Raw genomic sequence first — 20370 nt, 5'->3', positions numbered from 1 at the left:
TACAGTGATACCTTGTCTTACAAACTTAATTGGTTCCGGGACGAGATTCTTAAGGTGAAAAGTTTGTAAGATGAAACAATGTTTCCCATAGGAATCAATGGGAAAACGATTAATGCGTGCAAGCCCAAAATTCACCCCTTTTGCCAGCTGAAGTGCCTGTTTTTGTGCTGCTGGGATTCCCCCGAGGTTCCCCTCCATGGGAAACCCCACCTCCAGACTTCTGTGTTTTTGCAATGCTGCAGGGGAATCCCAGCAGGGGAATCCCAGCACCGCAAAAATGAGTGCTTTGCTGGTAACAGAAGTCCGGAGGTGGGGTTTCCCAGCGAAGGGAGCATCAGTGAAATCGCAGCATTGCAAAAACACCAAAGTCCTCGAAACCCCACCTCCAGACCTCTGTGTTTTTGCAATGCTGCAATTTCACTGAGGCTCCCCTCGCTGGGAAACCCCACTTCCGGACTTCCGTTGCCAGAGAAGCGCCCGTTTTTGCGCTGCTGGGATTTCCCTGCTGGGATTCCCCTGCAGCACCACAAAAACATGGAAGTCCAGAGGTGGGGTTTCCCATGGAGGGGAGCCTTAGGGGAATCCCAGCAGTGCAAAAACAGGTGCTTCACTGGCAATGGAAGTCTGGAGGCGGGGCATCCCAGTGGTGGTGGCTTGGGTTTGTAAGGTGAAAATAGTTTGTAAGAAGAGGCAAAAAAATCTTAAACCCCGGGTTTGTATCTTGAAAAGTTTGTATGACGAGGGGTTTTTAAGATGAGGTATCACTGTACTTATAAGCACCCGAGTTCTACCATTCTTAATGACAGGAACTTCTGTGTTGCATAACTGTATATATTTACACAACTTTAAAATCAAGAAATTATTTTTTTTTTCATGTCAAGATTACATCTAAGAAAGTGTTCTTTTTAAAAGTTTGCAGATGGTGTATACCTGGTGCTGCTGATGGGTCTTCTTGAAGGTTATTTTGTGCCTCTTCACAGCTTTTTCCTAACTCCTGACAGTTTTGAACAAAAGGTAAACTTCTATACATTGAAATAAGAATTAATTTGGCTATTTATGTTTATACTGATCATCCTAAAAAAGTTCGTTATACTGCGCAAAAAAGCCTCAATAATTCTTGATTTAAATAAAGATTAAATAAATGTCACTCTTCTATTTTTAAAGTATTATTCTGCTTCATTATGCTATTTGGTATGAGTAAACAAGTCTAAAATGGAGAGTAATTGCTTTCTCTTAATTAACCCATCAGGTACTCAATGTCTCATTTGCATTTGAGTTAATGCAAGATGGAGGGCTGGAAAAACCAAAACCAAGGCCAGAAGGTATTTATTGAATTGAGGATGCATTTCATTGGTAAAGCCACCTAAAATTTTAGGGACAGTTTCATAGGGAAAAAATGTCTACTTTCATTTTATAGTCTCCTATTTATGAGGATTATTAATTAAATTCCCACTGCTATTTGTTATATTCTTAGAAACACAAACAAATGAAATTCTAAAGAATTAAGTAGATATTTTTTTTAAAAGGTTTTTTTAGCTCAGAGGAAATTTGATAATTTCCAAATTTGATCTTTAGAATAGCTTTGAAGGTTTCCAGAAATAGTATCAATGATCTTCTTTCTGTAAATACAAATTTTAAAAGACTTTTAAAAGGACATTTACTTATCATAAGGCTACCATAATCACAAGATTTCTCATGGGTAACAAATACAGGAGGTCCTCAATTTACAATTGATTGCTTAGTGCCCATTCAAAGTTCCAACAGACCTACCTGGAGTCTAATCCATATTCCATGTTCTGATGATCCCATGACTGCCCTTCAGGCACTGGGCAACCAAGTTCCCATTGATGGCCATTTACAGCATTCTGTGATTACATGACCATGTTTTATGACTGTTTTGTCAAAAGAAGCAGTTACTTCTGGTTTTTTTGGAAAATCGACACCAAAGGGTCAATTCAATTCACTCAAAACAACTGCAACATGTGGCGCAGTGATTAGAATGCAGTACTGCAGCTAATTCTGCTGTCTGCCGGCTGCCAGCAGTTTGGCAGTTTGAGTCTCAACTGCTCAAGGTTGACTCAGCCTTCCATCCTTCAGAGGTTGGTAAAATGAGGACTCGGATTGTTGGGGGCAATATGCTGACCCTATAAACTGCTTAGAGAGGGCTGTGAAGCAGTATATAAGTCTAAGAGCTATTGCTTTTGTTATTTGCTTAATGACTGCACAACAAAAGTTATAAAATTGGGTTAGTCACATGATCTGGGAAGGCACGGGTGGCAGAAAGTGTGGAGAAAGGTAGCCCTCCCTCCACATGCGCGCATGTCTCCCGCAAGCAGGGAAGACCCAAAAATCAGTTGGCCAGCAGGAGGCATGAGCAACTATGGTGGAGCTGAACTGGGGTACAGCTGGCGTGACCGCAGAGAGGGCTCCACGCGTGCCAAAGACTCACCATCACGTGAATAGGGCATACCCTGAATATACTATTTCCCATTCTGACATGGCAGTTTGTAGAAAAGGGACAAGAAGGAACAAATGACAAAATGTATATCGTAATGTATTAGATGAATGTAATACATTAAGATATACATTTCTCTTTACTCTTGTATTTTTCTTATGTATAAATTTCACCCTAAATCACTTTTTTCTTTAAAAGGTGCGGGGAGGATTGGTGTTTTTAAAATATCCTAAAAACAACAAGTGACAGAAGACCTATGTGTTAAGATTAGCAGGAGCTACTTTGTGTTATCTGTCTATTTATGAATTCAAGTTTTGCCTTGAGGCATCAGTCCAACTGAGTGAAGATAGAGTGGGAATTGTAGAGTTAGGCTGAAAATGGAGAAACATTACAATTCCCTATCCCTTATGGCCCATTAATGCTATTACAGCATTTCAGTTTTTCAGGTACTTACTGCTTAGAAAAATGGTTGATTTTTCTTCCCTCTGGTATAAATCAAATCATACAGACATTTCAGCATTCATGTACAATTATTAACATGCTTAATATGAAATTTCCTGCTCGATATGAATGGAAAAGCACATCTGTTTTATATGTTGTTACATCTGGGCACAATGCCTGTGCTTAAATTTTCCAGCAAGCACCCTTGTACTGAAAAACATTTTAATAATTGCGGAATGCACATAAAATAGCTTTTAAATTCTTCCCTTGTTTTTCTGAATGAAAAATATTTAGGAACAAAAACAGAATAAGACATTTGAAATCAGATGTTTTGTTTATAACAGAATGGGCACCTTTGTCACCAATGAAATAAAATGTTCTTCTCCCAACTTTCAAGCAGCTTTAAAGAAGCAAATTCTTATAAATAGAGAGACAAGTTTTTTCCTGAGTGCTGTGTAAAAATCATCTATTTTTACTGCCATTCAATATCTAGCAATATCTCAAAGCTGTAATGTTGTCCTTTCTACCAAGAATGGTTGACAAAAGCAGAGCCCTTGGCCTTTTTAAACTAGTAGGACATTTAAGAGTGTGTTGGCCATTCTTATAAAATGTTTGCTGCACGAGTGTTGCCCTTCACAAGTTGAAATTGTTGGCATAACTAGTTGCAAAGCTAGTTGTGTGGATGTGTTAGTGTCCATACCATGAAATGCCACTCTGTGCTTACATGTGTCCTTTTTATGTCAGGCTAAGCCTAAAAGCTATTCAGCAAGAATTTAGTTATTTAATTGCCTACAACGCAATAGACAAAATCTTACCAGATTCTACTCTCGTCCTACCTGTAAGATTCTAGGGAGTGGCTATCCCAATTCTCTTCCTCTGCCTCCAACCAATTCCATGCTGTGCCACATCTTGTCTCACTCCACTTCCTGGAATGTGTTCCCTACTTCTTGGGAAACTGCTGTAGTCCATTATACCAACCCCCTTTCATGGGCACCAGATCTCAAAAATAGGCATTGTAATGTTCTTCACACATTCATTCTCCTTTTCATGGAGAATAGAAGCATTCTGGGAGGAGGAAGGGAAGAGAAATGCCAAAAGGTTGCATTTTTGCTTTGGAGCACTTCATCCCTCCATTTCTCTTTAAGAAAATGATGATTAAAGGAAAAAAAAATAATCTGATAATGCAGAAGGTCTGACAGGCATTACAAATTGGGGGATGGGGACATTGAAGTCTCCACAAGCTGCTCTTGGGATTTCATTGTTAAGGTTTTGAAGTAACCAATATTTAAATAACCTGAAGCTATAAAGGTCATTTAACAAACTATTTTAAAATGCCTTCCGTGCACCTACAACTGACAGAATAAATCAAATGTTGCATTAATCTGTGTTCTAAACACATAAGCAGTCTTGAAAGTAATCACAGGCAGAAGATCCAATCACATGTTCCGTTCTTCTTAATATAGAATGCATTTGCCACACAATAAATTAGAATTAGGATGTAAACTACCTGTGTAGGGTTTGCCAAAAGACTTATCCTGATTTTCAGAGTCAGTGCTGCAAGTTTAGAGTCTGTCATTCTTGAAAAGTAGAATAGAATAGAATTATTTTGTTGGCCAAGTGCAATTGGGCACACAAGGATTTTCATAGAGTGAAGCAGGAAGGAACATAGCACATCTCTAGTGATTGTTATGCTATCCCAAAGTGCATAAAAGTACTTGGTAGTCCTTTTAGAAATCCTGTGTTCAGTATTGACATTCAGAATCAAATGGATATTCACTAAGAAAAGATAAGGCTTGAGACAAATTGCAGAACTGACTCACATTCAGCATACATCCCAGCCTCAGTGGGCAAACTAAGAATGGCAGATTGGAAGTAGGGCCCTCCCACAGTTATCCAAACCCACTGCCAGGAATAACTAACTACGTACATACCTCAGTTTGAAGACTTTTCAGAGCATACTTTGATGGCAGCCTGATCTCCAATGCACAGCTCTGAGTAATTCTTAGTAAAAAGTATTGAGTCTGGTGACCATTGCAGAGAGCCCAAACCACACACTGGAAGCTCCATGAAAGAGCTGGAAAATGCTTTGGAGGGCCCTGACAATGTATTTTTGGCTGTAGCAGTAAGAAAATGAATGACTTGGCTTATGGAAAATGGTCTAATGGTGTGGTTTTGGTCACTGGATAGTGGCAGTCCAGCTAGAGCAATTGTCTCATCTTAGTCAAAAAGTCCTCCTAGGCCAGTGATGGCGAACCTATGGCATGGGTGCCACAGGTGGCACGCGGAGACATATCTGCTGGCATGTGAGCCGTTGCCCTAGCTCAGCTCCAACATGCATGTGTGTACTAGGCAGCTGATTTTTGGCTCACACAGAGGATCTGGGAGGTTGTTTTTAGCTTCCAAAGAGCCTCTGGAGGGGTGAAGGAGGGCGTTTTTACCCTTCCCCGGCTCCAGGGAAGCCTTTGGAGCCTGGGGCGGGTGAAACATGAGCCTACTGGGCCCATCAGAAGTTGGGAAACAGGCCGTTTCTGGCCTCCAGAGAGTCTCCGGGGAGCAGGGTCAGCTGTTTTCGCCCTCCGCAGGCATTGAATTATGTGTGGTGGGTACTCGTGCATGTACGATAGTGGGCACGCATTCTCTTTTGGCACTCGAGGAAAAAAAGGTTTGCCATCACTGTCCTAGGCCCTGCAGAAGCCTGAGAAATGTTTGGGTTTCTAGGTTTTCAACTTCAGCTGTACAAACAAAATCAGAGCTACAGAACAACTTGACCAACTGAGTCTAACACATCTTTTGAACCATTTGTTGTAGCCTGCCAAGTGCCTGATTACCCCATATGCTTGTAATCCCATGTGAGCAGCAAAACCAGAAGGCCTAACGCCCACTTAGTGAGCCATAATTAGATAGTGGGTGGGTTGCTTTTGGTTTCATGGGCCCAAAGCTGCACAGACCTGTTCCAAAGGAATGCACTTGTCACTTATAGCCAGCTTTTATTATAATCCTGTAGGTTGGTTGCTATAACTCTATTAAAATCAAATAACCTTCAGTAGTCTCACTATATAGAAGAACTGCAGTCTTGGCCTATAAATACGAATGCATGATTATGTTTCTTCCCAGTGTGAGCCTTTTAATTTGCTCACTGTGATTTCAGGTTACGGTATTTTTTTAAAAACTCACCTTCCCCGCCCCATTTCTTCTTCTTTTTAGACATTGTCAACTGTGACTTGAAGTCAACTCTGAGAGTGCTCTACAATCTGTTCACCAAATACAGAAACTTGGAATGAAGAAAAGCACATCAGGAAGCCACGGGTGGCAAAATTGGAACCAAACAACAACAACAAAAAGATCTCCTTTCTTTGCAGTCATTCTCAATTTACACTACACTTTCTTGAAAAGAAAGGGCACTGTTTCTTGGAATGTTCTCTGTTGTTAAATTTAAATGTTTTTATTAGGACAATTTGAATTCAGAAATATTAGAAAGTGAAATCTGCTGGAAGGTAATAGGTTTGATTGGGAAAAAGAAGGTTGCTATATGAAGTGACTCTTGGTTTTAACTGTCTTTTAATTTCATAGAGAATAAGCACCGGGGGAAAATTCTCATCCACAATCAAGCTAAGCTAAATTACTGCCAAACAGAAATAAGAATCTACTGCAATGAAGTATTTGGAGGAAACCTCGTGCACACTTTTTTTTTGTATCTCTGGAGGGTCTGTTTCCTTGTGCAAGATACTGTTTCATTTCCCCAAGTTTCTCTAGTGCTTCTCACTTTTGTCACAGTGCTCTTCCCTGCCACACATAACATAATTGGAAACTCAGACTCTAGCTGCTTTTTCATTAGTACTGGAGCTGAAACAGAGTCCTAATCTATACTATTTTCCCTTATAGTCACAGAGGTCATGACTGATAGGAACAATGTCCCCCTTACTTATAGCAGCACCCAAAAAGTTTTAGCATTCATGCCACAAAATTGCTCTTTAAGGTGTAAATGGTCCATGGAATGATTTAAGTTGAAATTTGCCAGTTTAATTGATTTATGGATTCTACTGTACATTCTCTCTCCCCTCCCCCCCCATGTCAAATGTTTATTTGGGATAAATGATTTATTTTATTTATGATTCGAAGGATATGAAGGGAAGGAACGAGGGGAAAGAAGAGAGAGAGAGAGAGAACATGTATAGTTTGATGATGCAAAAAAAATGACTTTTGTCACTAAAAGGGGCCAACTTTTTATTCTCATTATATACATTCCAACATATTTTTCATTCCTATAAAGTCTGCATGAATCTAAGCAACTGTGCACTTAAAATAACGTACAGTATAGCATCTTTGGTGGTAAAATACTCTTTGTTTACTTGCAAAGACTGAGGTACGAAATATGTACATACTTTAAAAGTGTGGAAATATACAGCAAGTTAGTCAGTACGCTGCTATAAATGTTGGAAATATAAATGGGGTCAGTTCTGCCAGGGTACTGAAATAAAATAAAAATAAGCTTTGTTTACTTAATGATAATGAAAAGGAAAAAATATAATTGATAATAGTAAAAGTTTTTAAAAATACAAATGAAATAACAACACAGAAAGAGAAGTGTTTATGTTTAATTTGTTTTCTGAATACCTCAGATGAATGAGAAATTCTAAACATTTAAAGAAAACCAAACAATACTGCATTGTTGGTTTTGAGCAACAGAATTAGCTTGAATCCAGATAAAGTATACATTTTTAGTATAATATATTTTTATTCAACTTGATTTACACTTATTTTGTACTGAAATTTTAGAGCAGTTTAAAAATGTATTCTCTATGGAAAATTATAAACCTAAATGTAAAATAATACTCTGCATCTTTTATAAAGTTAGAGTCTGATTTTTAATAGCTCTTTCATTTAGTGTCTTTAGATATTACACAGTAACTTTGTTTTTGTAATTCAAAGAAAACTGTTCATGTGATATAAGGTCATGCCTTTTGCCTTCCCGAAGCTGAGACAGTGCTGTAAGTATTTAAGGGCCCAGATCCAATTTTGTCTAAATTTTACTTGTAGTAAATTTGCCATGAGGTATTTTATAGGGTTTATATATTGCTCAAATTACTATGAGAATTGTTTTGAGTGTTTATACGCCCAAGTAAAACCTTTGTTCATATATTTGAATGTGATTTGCTCCATGCCATTTTTCCTTTTATGAGGATTGTGATATAGATTATATATAACATGTGTCTAAATTATTTTATGATATGTTCAAAGAGACTAGTTCTCTGTGAATTCTTGACCCTTGAACTTTGTCGATTGTCAAGAGACGGGATTTTATGTTTCAGGTTCTGATATATTGAGTAGACCCTAACTCAGCAAGTGACCATTCTCTAAAAAAAATTTGGATATTAGATTCTGGATTTATGTTCAGTTTGATTTAACCTCCTTTGAACAGCAACGTATTTCGCCATGTGCAGAAGCTCCAGGGGAAAAGCTGGAGGCTGACTGCTTACTTTGCAAAATCAAAGTTAATATTGTAAAGGGGAAAAGGTTGGAATAGTTGGTGATTGCCAAGAAAAGCAACAATTCCTCACCAAGTCATTATTTATGCTAAGTAAGGAGGAAGGGGGAAATTACATCATGCCAACCATTTATGATCCTTTAAAAAGGGTGGCAGGAGCACAACATTGACAAGGTTGAACTTTTGTGGCCAATCTAGCCAACTTACACAAAATGCAAACAAGCATTTTAAAAAAAAATTCAATTATCTCATAATAAAATAACACATCCAATGTAAAGATGAAACAAATATTATTCGGTACGATTTAACTGTTTAGTTTTATAAATAAACTTTGTGTTTTATCCAATAAAGGGACAGATTCTTGAAAAATGTTTAATTAGTCAACGAAAAGGAAAGCAAGCAAAATTGTGCCAACAAAAAAAAAGGTGTCTTTCCATTTCTAATCAGGCCATGCAAAAAACAGTAGATGCTGTGTGTGTGTATGTGCAGAAACAGTATTATATTGTAATTTGAGTTTCTACGTGAAAGCAAAACTTTCAGTTGTGCAGCGTTGCTGCAGTTTAATCTACACATATGTTAGATTAAGAAAGTGAAGTGGAATTCGACCCACTCTTCATGTACATAGTTTTGTTTTCCCAGATATATTTCTGAAGAATTTTTGTCAATCGTAGTTCTGAAAGGAGAATACGTAGCTCAAACGCACCTGGCTTTATCATCAGACAACAGTTATGTTTTCCTCTTGTGAAAGAGGAATGAGCTAGATCTATAGCTCTATGTTGGTGAGGAGCTAGATATATAGCTCTATGTACTTGGCAAACAGGCCCGTGATATGGGAGGGAGGAAGCCTAATATATCCATAATATCCGTGCTTGAACATCCCGGGTGCATAAAATTGCTTTCTGCAAATCGTGATTGTGTTAATTGTGTTTTGTTATGAACTTGTCAAACCGCAAAATGAAATTCTTGAAGTGCATTTTGATCAAAATTACAAACTAGATACTGTATTTGATCAACAAATGACTCATGGATACTGACTTGCTTCCATTTTCAAATCTACAAGTGGTTGACAATTGAAGGTGCTTTCTGTGATTTTGCAAAATGCGTGGTTATATTTCTAGCAAGTTATGTTTTAACTGAAGAGCTATTTCTATATTTTATATATATATATATATATTATGAACATGCAGTTGTTTGATAATATTCATACCCAAGCATTACATAACTTACATAAATTGTATCTTCCTTATATTTCTCATGGAGATATATCACTATGAAGCTAATGTGCAACAAATCTATGGATTATATCTAATATTTATTGCATTTGAAAAAAATATAGGAAAAATATACTATTATGTTAGCAGCTTCATTTCTGTATCATATATAGATTTCAGATCTATTAAAATTTGTGTTTACCTAAATGCAAAAATTTGCCATGTTTCTCTGATAATTGAAGATCTCTTTTATATAAGAGTCCCTTTTTTGTTGAAGTTAAGGAAAGCTTTAGGGCCAGACCTGCCTAACCTATGATATCAGTGGTTTTTTTTGCTGTTCAGAGAGATAAATATATTAAAAAACAATGTACGTATATGTAGAATTAACAGATACTCTGGATTTTGAAAACCACAGGCCTATAGACTGATGGGAAGAAAAGGAAGATTAAATAAGAGCCATGGACTTTTTGTATGTTTGTTTGAAGCTTCTCTTTCCTACTTAGTAAACTCTATGCCTTTGGGACCATGTCTAGCTTATGTGGACTAATAAGATTACGAAGTACAGATTTTTGAACTGGTGCATCTGCAGTTCACATGTTCCTATCACCTTGAAAATCTGATTGCTTTTTGGTGCTCTCTGAGCTTGCTTGCAGAAGTTTCATTACCCAAACTGGGTAACATCATCATTGCTAGTAAGGAGTGAAATATGCTGTCAACTTTATATTCTGGTGCCTTGCCTGTCAGTGTTAGTGGGGGTGGTAACAGGCAAGCCATCAGAATATAAAGCTGACAACATATTTCACTCTTTTCTAGCTCAGAGAGCACCATGGACCTATCATGTCAACCCTGAGCTACAACTATTCTTCTTTATTACCCTGTTTTTCTCCAAAATAAGACATCCTCTGATAATAAGCCTGATTGGGCTTTTGAGTGCATGGCAATAAGCCCAAACACTTATTTCAGGGTTCCCCAAAAAATATAAGACAAGGTTTTATTTCTGGGGAAATGCGGTAATATGATTGCTATTGTTGTACAGTTAATAATGCCCATGCAATTACACACAAAACTGGGAAGATCAGAATTTAAATCCTAAAAATCTAGAGTTAAATTCAATGTGGTGTGAACAGTGTTCTGTGCACAAGATCGTCTCATCTCTCACTTTTGTTTTGGTGATGCAGCAGAAATTCTTTGCTGCAGATTCTCTGTTTGTTTGGGGGTGGTTTTCAGCCAATGATAAGGGAAGTGAAGATTCAGAGATCAGAGAAACACTGTGAAAGTGCCCTTGACACCCAAGGCTGAGAAATGAGTGTCAAAAAGCCTGTTATCACATAAGGGCAGAGGAGACACTAGAGCTGAATAAATATAGCTAGATTCCCAGATTCTGTAACATCTGATCTCCACTATAAAGGCTCCTTTGGCATCTGCAGTAAATGCTTATCTATTTGAGTCATGTGCTTGACTCCTCTGTTGCTATTTTCAGTTATCTAATGCCCATTGTTTGAAAAAACTAAATTCTGTAAGCAGGTTCAGTCAGACCCAGTACTGAGGTAACATTGATTGACCTTGTTGATGAGCTCTAGTAGGTTTGGAATGGGATGGTACATTCATCTTGGCCCTCCTTAATTTCAGTAGCCTTCAGGGTTGTATTACAGTGGTTATTTCTCCAGGGCTGATTCCAGTCAGTGGTGTTGGGAGTGTAGAAGTTGAATCTGAGACCTCTGCTCTGTGACAGGCCTCAGGGCATTCCTCTCCTCTCACTCCTTATTTAACACCTACCAGAAACCACTGGGTGAGGTCATGCCATTTTGGGGTTCATATTATCAGTATGCTAATGATACTTGATTATATCTTTCAACTTCAGGCCAATCAAGTGATTCTGCTGTCATCCTTTCCCCGGTGGCCTCCACCCAGCATCTGAAGGCTGTGGGGATCTGGATGGGAGAAATAGGCTTTGGCTCAGGCCTGGCAAGACTAAGTAGCTATTGGTTTTAAGCAACTAAGTGTGGAGATCTCCTGTCTTTAACTCTGCCTGGCAATGCATTTCCCCAGATGGAGTAGTTCAGAAAATTTGGGGGTCCTTTTGGACTCAGTTATGGCTATTGTTGAGTCCCGAATAACCAGGCTAATTGCTCCAAACACAACTTTATTCAAATGGGAATAATTATAACCAACAAGAGCTAACCGGGAAACATAATCGCTTCAGCCGCTTCTGACAGTTGTCAGAAAGTCTCTGACCAATGAGAGGCTCTGAACTTCCCACGCACCAATCCCAGCAGCCTGGCTGTTGCTGGGACATAATCCTTTCATGGCATCGGACCAGAATATCTCTGGGACCGCATTCTGCCGCACGAATCCCAGCGACCGGTTAGGTCCCATAGAGTTGGCCTTCTCCGGGTCCCGTCGACTAAACAATGTCGTTTGGCGGGACCGACCATCTGGAACCAGCTCTCCCCGGAGATTAGAACTGCCCCTACCCTCCTTGCATTCATAAACTTCTTAAGACCCACCTCTGCCGTCAGGCATGGGGGAACTGAGACATCTCCCCCAGGCCTATACAGTTTATACATGGTATGTTTATGTGTATGTTTGCTTTTAATGATGGGGGTTTTAGTGTTTTTTAAATTATTAGATTTGCTTTTACATTGTCTTTATTATTGCTGTGAGCTGCCCTGAGTCTACGGAGAGGGGCGGCATACAAATCAAATCAATAAATAAATAACAGCTGTGGCGATGTCCTCATAGTTTTGTCTTCTACAACAGTTATACCCATTCTTGGATCACAGTGATTCATGCCTTAGTCGCTTCCTGTGTAACAGGGTCTATATGGGACTGCCCTTGAAGAATTTTCAGCAGCTGGTCTGGAATGCAGTGGCAACCATTAAATTTGGTGCTACTTCTTACACCTATATAACACCGCTGCTGTGCAAGATGCACTGGTTTTGAGAAGGCTACTGTATACAATGCTTCGTGATATAAAGCCCTATACTGTATTTTCTATTTGCAGAACCATCTCTTGTTTCTGTACACCCCAGCAGATCTGATAGGGGGGATGGGCTCCAAGTCCCTTTCCTCGAGTGGTGCCATCGTTTTGGGCCCGGGAGCCATGCCTTCTGTCTGGTAGTGCCTATCCGATGGGACAACATCCATGCAGGGGCCCAGATGGCTCCTAAACCCTATTAGCTTTTTGTAAGGCAGCAAAGACCAGGCTGTTTCTCCAGGCGTTTGGTCTAGGCTAGGTAAGCTCTGCTGGTAAGGCTGTCTTTATGGCTTGGGTTTATTGTTTTAAGCTCAGGTGTCATGGCTGTGTTGTTTTAACTTTGTTCACTGCCCAGAGTTACTAGTGGGACATGGCCAGCCCTATAAATCATATAAATAAGGAAATAAATCAGATAGACTAAAGAAACTTCCTGACAAGAATATTGTTCCAGTTTGAAAGCACTCCTGAACATCTGTGCTGCTATAATCTTGGCTCAGCTTGAGAACTAAAACCAATTTATTTTTGTCTCAGCTAGAGTATGTTTGAAACTGCTGTAAACCTAACATTTTCTTTAAAACGTTGGAGCTCAATTAAGCTTCTGTAGAGCCTCAAACCTCCTCCCAAGGGTTGGGCTTCAACAGCCTTTGCAGGCCCTTTGAAGGGAAGGGTGACTTGATAGCCGTGTACCTCCCCCTCAGAATAGTCACTCAAGACTCTTTTACAAGACAAATGGAGCCAACCTGAGGAGAGTTGTGTAAGCTTTATTTTACCATTTGTGTAGAAAAAGAATTGAGAATATTTTGTTCGAGGACAGTGGCTGTTCACTCTGCCTCAGTGAATCATTAAGTGTTGTACCACATGATTCTTGACAAATATATATTTTTCTTTTACGTACACTGAGAGCATATGCACCAAGACAAATTAATAATAATAATAATTATTTATTAGATTTGTATGCCAGTCCTCTCCGAAGACTTCCTTGTGTGTCCAATCACATTTGGCCAATAAAATTCTATTCTATTGTCAGTCTTGTAAAGTTGGCAGAACTTGCTTTTGAAGATTGAGGCTGAAAAATTGGAACAGTATGGAAATGCACTAAATTAGCAGAGTTATGGGCTTGTTTACTCATCCTCTTTTTCCAACTGTTGTTCTTCTGCCACAATAATTTGCCAGTACTATAAGTTCATCTTGACATATAACTCTTCCCTGGTACAAGTGGAGAGGAGGAGAGCCTGTTGTCTACTGTAGAGGTTAAAACTGCTGCCTTAGAAGGTTCAAATCCCAGTAAGGGTATGGCTAGCTGATGAGAGCATAATAAGCTCAAAATAGATTGATACTAGTCTCCCTTTTCATTATCAGCAAAAATATGTTATTTAGATAGAGAGAGAGAGGAGGGGAGAGGGAGGGAGGGAGGGATACATAGGTAGATAGAAGTAGATATGAATTGGCACCCTTCAGTCTCGAAAGACCATGGTATTATGCTCTGAATTCCCCAGAGTATGAAGCCTGGGCAGAAGTAAATATAGATGAGAGAAAAAGACACATAGACACAGACACACGCACACAGAGGTATTTTGATAAAGCAAGATTATGAGCAGTGATGGGCTACCAAAAGTTTTACTACCACACTGTGGGCGTGGCTTATGCATTTTGTTTCAACATCTTTCAGTGCAAATTGGGTACTCTGGGGTGGAGCTCCATTTTCGCTACCCCACTGCATCCCCCCCCCCCCCGTCCGGGCATTAGCCCACCCCTGATTATCTACTATATAAAGTGTATTGTACACAGACACACACACACATAGCTCTTCTAAAATTATACACATTCAACTTCATTTACTGCGATAGGAAAAACATGCCCAGAAGGGGGGGGAAGGAAAAAAAAATCAAAGTTTTGCTACCAGTACTCTGTACCTAACCAAAATTTTGCTACCGGTACTGCGTACCTGATTATACCCATAGGAGCCCACCACTGCTTATGCCTGATTTGCTAATCAACTATGGTTGCATATATATTAAGATAAAAGACACTTAATCAGTGTAATTGACCTTGGACTATTTTAAAAACTGATCTTTGCATTGATGTTTCATATTATTATTCTTGATCCCTTCTCAGCCTTTTATTTGTTCAGCATTAGCTTGTTACATTCATTGCAAAAGGATGTTTGTATTTCACCACAGCCAGAATGTCATTGTGTATTTTGAAAACACATTATGGCAAACTTCAGCTATTGTTTCTTTTGATGTAGCTTCCTCACCAAAAGTGTTTGTTAAAATTGTAAGGAACAAATCACATCACTTTAAGTTTCTTTCTGAATAGCAATATATAGGATTTGTATTATAAAATATTTAAACACTATAGCATGTAATTGCTATAATTATGCGGGGGTTTTTTTTAATGGGCTGTCCTTTCCTGTTTACAGGTAAACTATCATACCTAAATGCTTCCATTCTTTCAGAAGTCATCTAATGAGGCTGAGAGGCTAGAATAGAAATTTGAAGCAAGTACTTAACATCCCCTCCTGTGCACGGGGTGGGGTATAATCAATAAGCATTGAACCCACTAAACTAAACTAGCGAGCACTGTATGGTAACTGCTGCTACTGTGTATGTGTGTTAATTTAATAATCATTTGAAGTCAATTACAAATTGGCAAAATTCTTCTAACTCTAGATTTCAATACATTTTGAAATTTATTTGATGTGGTGAAAAAATGAGCTGGTGTTGGAAATACATTCAGTGAATAACGAAAGAACCTTGGGAATAATTTTTCTCCATTGTTAATGATATTTTAACACTTTCTGTGCATTTTAATTTTTATAAATTATTCTCTGTCATCTAGACAATTTAGAATGGTGCTTTTCAATTATTCTGTCTAATAAATCAATTCACCTTCAATTGCTACTTGAGTGACATTTTTTAATCTGTTATATATACTGTGAAACAATCAATATTGTCTTTTGAAGACTGTTTCAGCATACATAATCATAATCTAGAAATTGTAATTGGTGGCTATGTGTATGAAATTTTTCATAGGGAAAATAATTATTTAAATACACCTTTCTGAAATAAAATGGGTGGTTCTTATTTAATGGGATATTAATAAGAAATGTAAAAATAGCTAACATTGCTCCAGACTTTCCCCCATACTTAAGCTTGCGTGAGATTTTTCTAATAAAAATTAATCACTTTTGCCACATAGCAACTTTTTTTCTTTTTTGAACAAGAAAAGGTTCTAAGATGATGCATTAAATCAGTGATTTTCAACCTTTTTTGAGCTGCGGCACATTTTTTACATTTACGAAACCCTGGGGCACATTGAGCGAGGGGGGGGGGCTAAAAAAAGTTTGGACAAAAAAATTCTCTCTCTCTCTCTTCCTCCCTTTCGCTCTATTTCTCTCTCCCTCTTTCTTTCTCTCCCTTCCTTCCTCTTCCTTTCTCTCTCTCCATCCCTCTTTCTTTCTCTTCCTTCCTCTCTTTTTTGCTCTCTTTCTCTATCCCTCCCTACCTCCCTCTATGTCTTTCTTTCTCTCTCTCTCTTTCCCTCCCTCTCTTTCTCTCTCTCTCTTGCTTTCTTTTTCTTTCTCCCTCTTTCTCTCTCGCTTGCTCTTTCTCTCTCTTGCTTTCTTTATCTCTCTCTCTTGCTTGCTTTCTCTTTCTTTCTTTCTTTCTCGCTTGCTTGCTTTATGTCTCTGAGCTTCGCGGCACACCTGACCATGTCTCACAGCACACTAGTGTGCCGCGGCACACTGGTTGAAAAACACTGCATTAAATGATACTGAATCATTTGTGTTCAAAGAGCACAGAAATTTGACTGGATGTTCCTTAGGATTTGAAGATGATGTGATCATCAATTCTCCATTAGCATGATTGTTAATCTCTGAGATTTTGCTTTGCTTTGCTTTCTTAATCTTTATTAAGCCTAAACTAAAACTTTTTAAGAAGTATAACTTTTTCTGGGATATTTATAAATTCCCAAAAGGAGGCTTAAGAGAAAATTAGACTTGGCAATGCATATTCTTCCAGAGATAACAGGTTTAGGTTTAGGTTTATTGGATTTATATGCCGCCCCTCTCCGCAAACTTGGGGCGACTCACAACATTAATAAAAAAACAGTACAGTACATAATACCAAATCCAATGCCCACCCATTTAGTTACAATTTAAAATTAATAATCTCATAAAAACAGTATATAAATCCAATAAATATAAATATTTATTAATATAAATCCAATAAATGAATGAAAATGAAATGAAATATATAAAAAACAGGTACACAGTCAATCAATCAACAAAACAACATGGGCAAGGGGGAGGTGTTTTAGTTCCCCCATGCCTGACGGCAAAGGTGGGTCTTAAGGAGTTTACGAAAGGCAGGGAGGGTGGGGGCAATCCTAATCTCAGGGGGGAGCTGGTTCCAGAGGGTCGGGGCCCCCACAGAGAAGGCTCTTCCCCTGAGTCCCGCCAGACGACATTGTTTAGTCGACGGGACCCGGAGAAGGCCAACTCTGTGGGACCTAACCGGTCGCTGGGATTCGTGCGGCAGGAGGCGGTCCCGAAGATATTCTGGTCCGGTGCCATGAAGGGCTTTATGGGTCATAACCAACACTTTGAATTGTGACCGGAAACTGATCGGCAGCCAATGCAGACTGCGGAGTGTTGGAGTGATATGGGCATACAGTAATAGAGAATTGTTGAACATGTTTTGGTATCATAATAATATCTTGGAATGGACATTTCCCATTTCATATTACTGGTGATATTTTTGAGTTGCCAACCTTGGTCATTGCTGAGCTACAATTCTTCACAACATATTCAGTTGAAGCTTTAAAAAATGTATTCTGTAGATTTTTTTAAAAATGGAGTGCCATACTTTTTCTGTTATGGCAATAATAATAATAATAATAATAATAATAATAATAATAATAATAATTTATTAGATTTGTATGCTGCCCCTCTCTGAAGACTCCAAAGATATTTGACTTAAAATCATCTCAGAAGATATACTGGTATAGATAGCTGGCTCTCATACTGCAAACTGCAAGTCAGCATTCCTGATAGATTTCCCATATCCAGATAGGTTTATATTGAATGCTGTACAGTGGTACCTCTACTTACGAACTTAATTTATTCCGTGACCAGGTTCCTAAGTAGAAAAGTTTGTAAGAAGAAGCAATTTTTCCCACAGGAATCAATATAAAAGCAAATAATGTGTGCGGTTGGGGAAATCACAGGGAGGGTGGCGGCCCTGTTTCCTCCCATGAGATTCCTAGAGAGGCCCCACAGAGGCTTCTCCCAGCCTTTTCTGGTTACAGTTTCAGAGGCTCGGGTTTGTAAGTGGAAAATGGTTCTTGAGAAGAGGCAAAAAGAGGCAAAAAAATCTTGAACACCCGGTTCTTATCTAGAAAAGTTTGTAAGTAGAGGCATTCTTAAGTAGAGGTACCACTGTATGTGCTTTTTAGTACCCTCTTTATGGAAATTGTACCTTCTGGGATTTCCAGCAACAACTGAGTTGTTGGAACTGTTTTCTGTTCTTTCTAGTTTGACTAATTTAGTTTGGAGGAAACCTAATGATGTTGTAGCTAATATTGCATATGCATGGCCTTGAAGCAGGAAATTAACAAGCATATGGTTCAACATTTGAAATGATCAGAAGCGTATCAGTTAAAATATACCGCTAAGAGTTCCCTCAATATTGGACTTTTTTTATGCATACCCTTTACTGGGCCACTATGAAGGACAAGACAAAATAAAAGTTGTCAAGAGAGATTATGAAGAGAAGACAGCACAAATGAAGCTTTAGCTTAAAATTTCCTATGCCTACGGTAGTTATTTATCCTCCTTGGGAAGTTTGTTGTGAAGGTTCCCATTTCTACACTCCCATATATGTTACTCCTTTCCAGAATAGGTAAAGTGATGTTAAATACAGAGAAGTGTTAATAAATAATAAGCAAAAGAATTAGGTGCATAAGATGGGCCGGTTAAAAGACCTCATTGGGCCGCATCCGGCCCGCGGGCCATAGTTTGGGGACCGCTGGTGTAGAGGGAAGCCAACGGAAGCGAATGAGCAGTGCCAATGGTCAGTAAATCATTGACTGGCATTGTGGTGAAGGTTAGAGATGAGTTTTCTCATTCCATTTCCCTCCAAGTATGAAGAATGCGCTGTAATACACTATCTGAATGTTAAGGGGATGGACGCTGCTGTGATGGGTGCCCAAGATGGTTACTAAAGTGCCCAAAGTCAACAGAATCAGTGCTTCTTGAGAATTTCCTGACTGTTTTGAGATTGAAGGTGAGGCTTTTCTCAACTGTATAGTGACAAGAGATGAAACTTGGGCTTATCACCCTAATCCTGAGAGCAAACATTCATCAATGCAGTGGCACCATACCCATTCTCCTTCAGCCAAAAAATTCAAAACTCAGCCATCAGCGAGAAAAGTCTTGGGCATCTATTGTGGACAAATCTTACATTGCAGCAGCCCTTAGCATTCAGGTGGTGTATTACAGTGCACACTTTGAACTTGGAGGGAAACAGAATGAGGACGCTCATCTCTAGCCTTCACCACAACACCCATTGAATTGAATTGAATTGAATTTATTAGATTTGTATGCCGCTCCTCTCCGAAGACTCGGGGCGGCTCACAACAAGACAGTAATACAATACAATACAAATCTAACATTAAAATTTAAACTAAATTAAAATACATGTATAAAAAACCCATTAACTATACAGTCGTACACACTCAGTCCAGCTGATCAATATAGAGGTCAGAGAAAAAAAGGGGGGAGGTTAATTCCCCCACGCCTGGCAACAAAGATGGGTCTTTAGCATTTTGTGGAAGGCGAGGAGGGTAGGGGCAGTTTGACTCTCCAGGGGGGAAGTTGATTCCAGTGGGCCGGGGCCCCCACAGAGAAGGCTCTTCCCCTGGGTCCCACCAGACAGCATTGTTTAGTCAACGGGATGCGGAGAAGGCCAACTCTGTGGGACCTAATCGGCCACTGGGATTCATGCGGCAGCACGAACAGTTGATGATCTACTGACCACTGGCACTGCTCGTTCACTTCCACTAACTTCCTGCCATAGCTGAGCAGTGAGCAATCGCTCACTTAAAAATCATCATCAACTCAGAGATTTTCAAACCTGCCCAGAAGCCGAGAGGGAAAGAGTGAGAGGGAAGGAGAGAGAGAGGAAGAGAGGAAAAGAGAGAAACAGATAGAAAAAAGAGAGGAAGGAAAAGAGAAAGAAAAAGAATGGGAGTAAGGAAGAGAGAAAGAAAATCAAAATCTAGTTTGAAACTAGCTCAACTATTTAAGTGGCATTTTGATATTGATAGAGTTGCCCTATTATGAGCTCACTGTTATAGACACACAGTACAGTATTTTATTTTGAAATTCTCTAAGGCAAAACAGGGTGGGTTTTTTATTTGTTTGTTTGTTTGTTTGTGTTTATTTATTTATTTTTTCTGTGCCGCCCAGTCCCGAAGGGACTGCCGCTCAGACACTATACTTTTCCGCCCCCCCCCAAAAAAAAATTAGAGGGAACACTGCTTCCCGCTACACAATAGTAATACCAACTTTCCCCGCGAACATTCCCCGCGGAGCTACGTGCCTTGCAACCTTACTTTATGGATATCATCATACCATTAACAGTACTATTCATGTTTCCCTGAAAATAACACCAGATCTTATTTTCTTTTGGCCCTAAAATAAGCATATAGCTTGCTTTTTAATAATGATATCTGCCTCCTCGTGGTGGGGGTAAGAGGATGTGTGGTACACCACTGCCATCAGGTGAGGCAGTTA

General features: G+C 39.1%; 1 protein-coding gene across 2 annotated transcripts in view; it reads left to right on the top strand.

Annotated features, from left to right (window-relative positions):
- PARVA (parvin alpha) overlaps nt 1–9807 on the top strand; it is an 87952-nt gene extending 78145 nt beyond the window's left edge. Inside the window, exons 11-13 of one of the 2 annotated variants that reach the window (XM_070762927.1) lie at nt 913–1014; nt 1250–1322; nt 6101–9807. In XM_070762927.1, the coding sequence (XP_070619028.1) occupies nt 913–1014; nt 1250–1322; nt 6101–6177 (252 nt within the window). In that variant the 3' untranslated portion in view covers nt 6178–9807. The remainder of the gene's footprint in view (nt 1–912; nt 1015–1249; nt 1323–6100) is intronic. The other variant, XM_070762937.1, reaches the window with a different exon arrangement.
- The last annotated feature ends 10563 nt before the right edge of the window (nt 9808–20370 follow it).

This window comes from Erythrolamprus reginae, chromosome 1 (assembly GCF_031021105.1).
Source record: "Erythrolamprus reginae isolate rEryReg1 chromosome 1, rEryReg1.hap1, whole genome shotgun sequence".
NCBI lineage: Eukaryota > Metazoa > Chordata > Lepidosauria > Squamata > Dipsadidae > Erythrolamprus > Erythrolamprus reginae.
The sequence above is the reverse complement of the archived record's forward strand: the minus strand, read 5'-3'. Positions and strand labels throughout refer to the sequence as shown.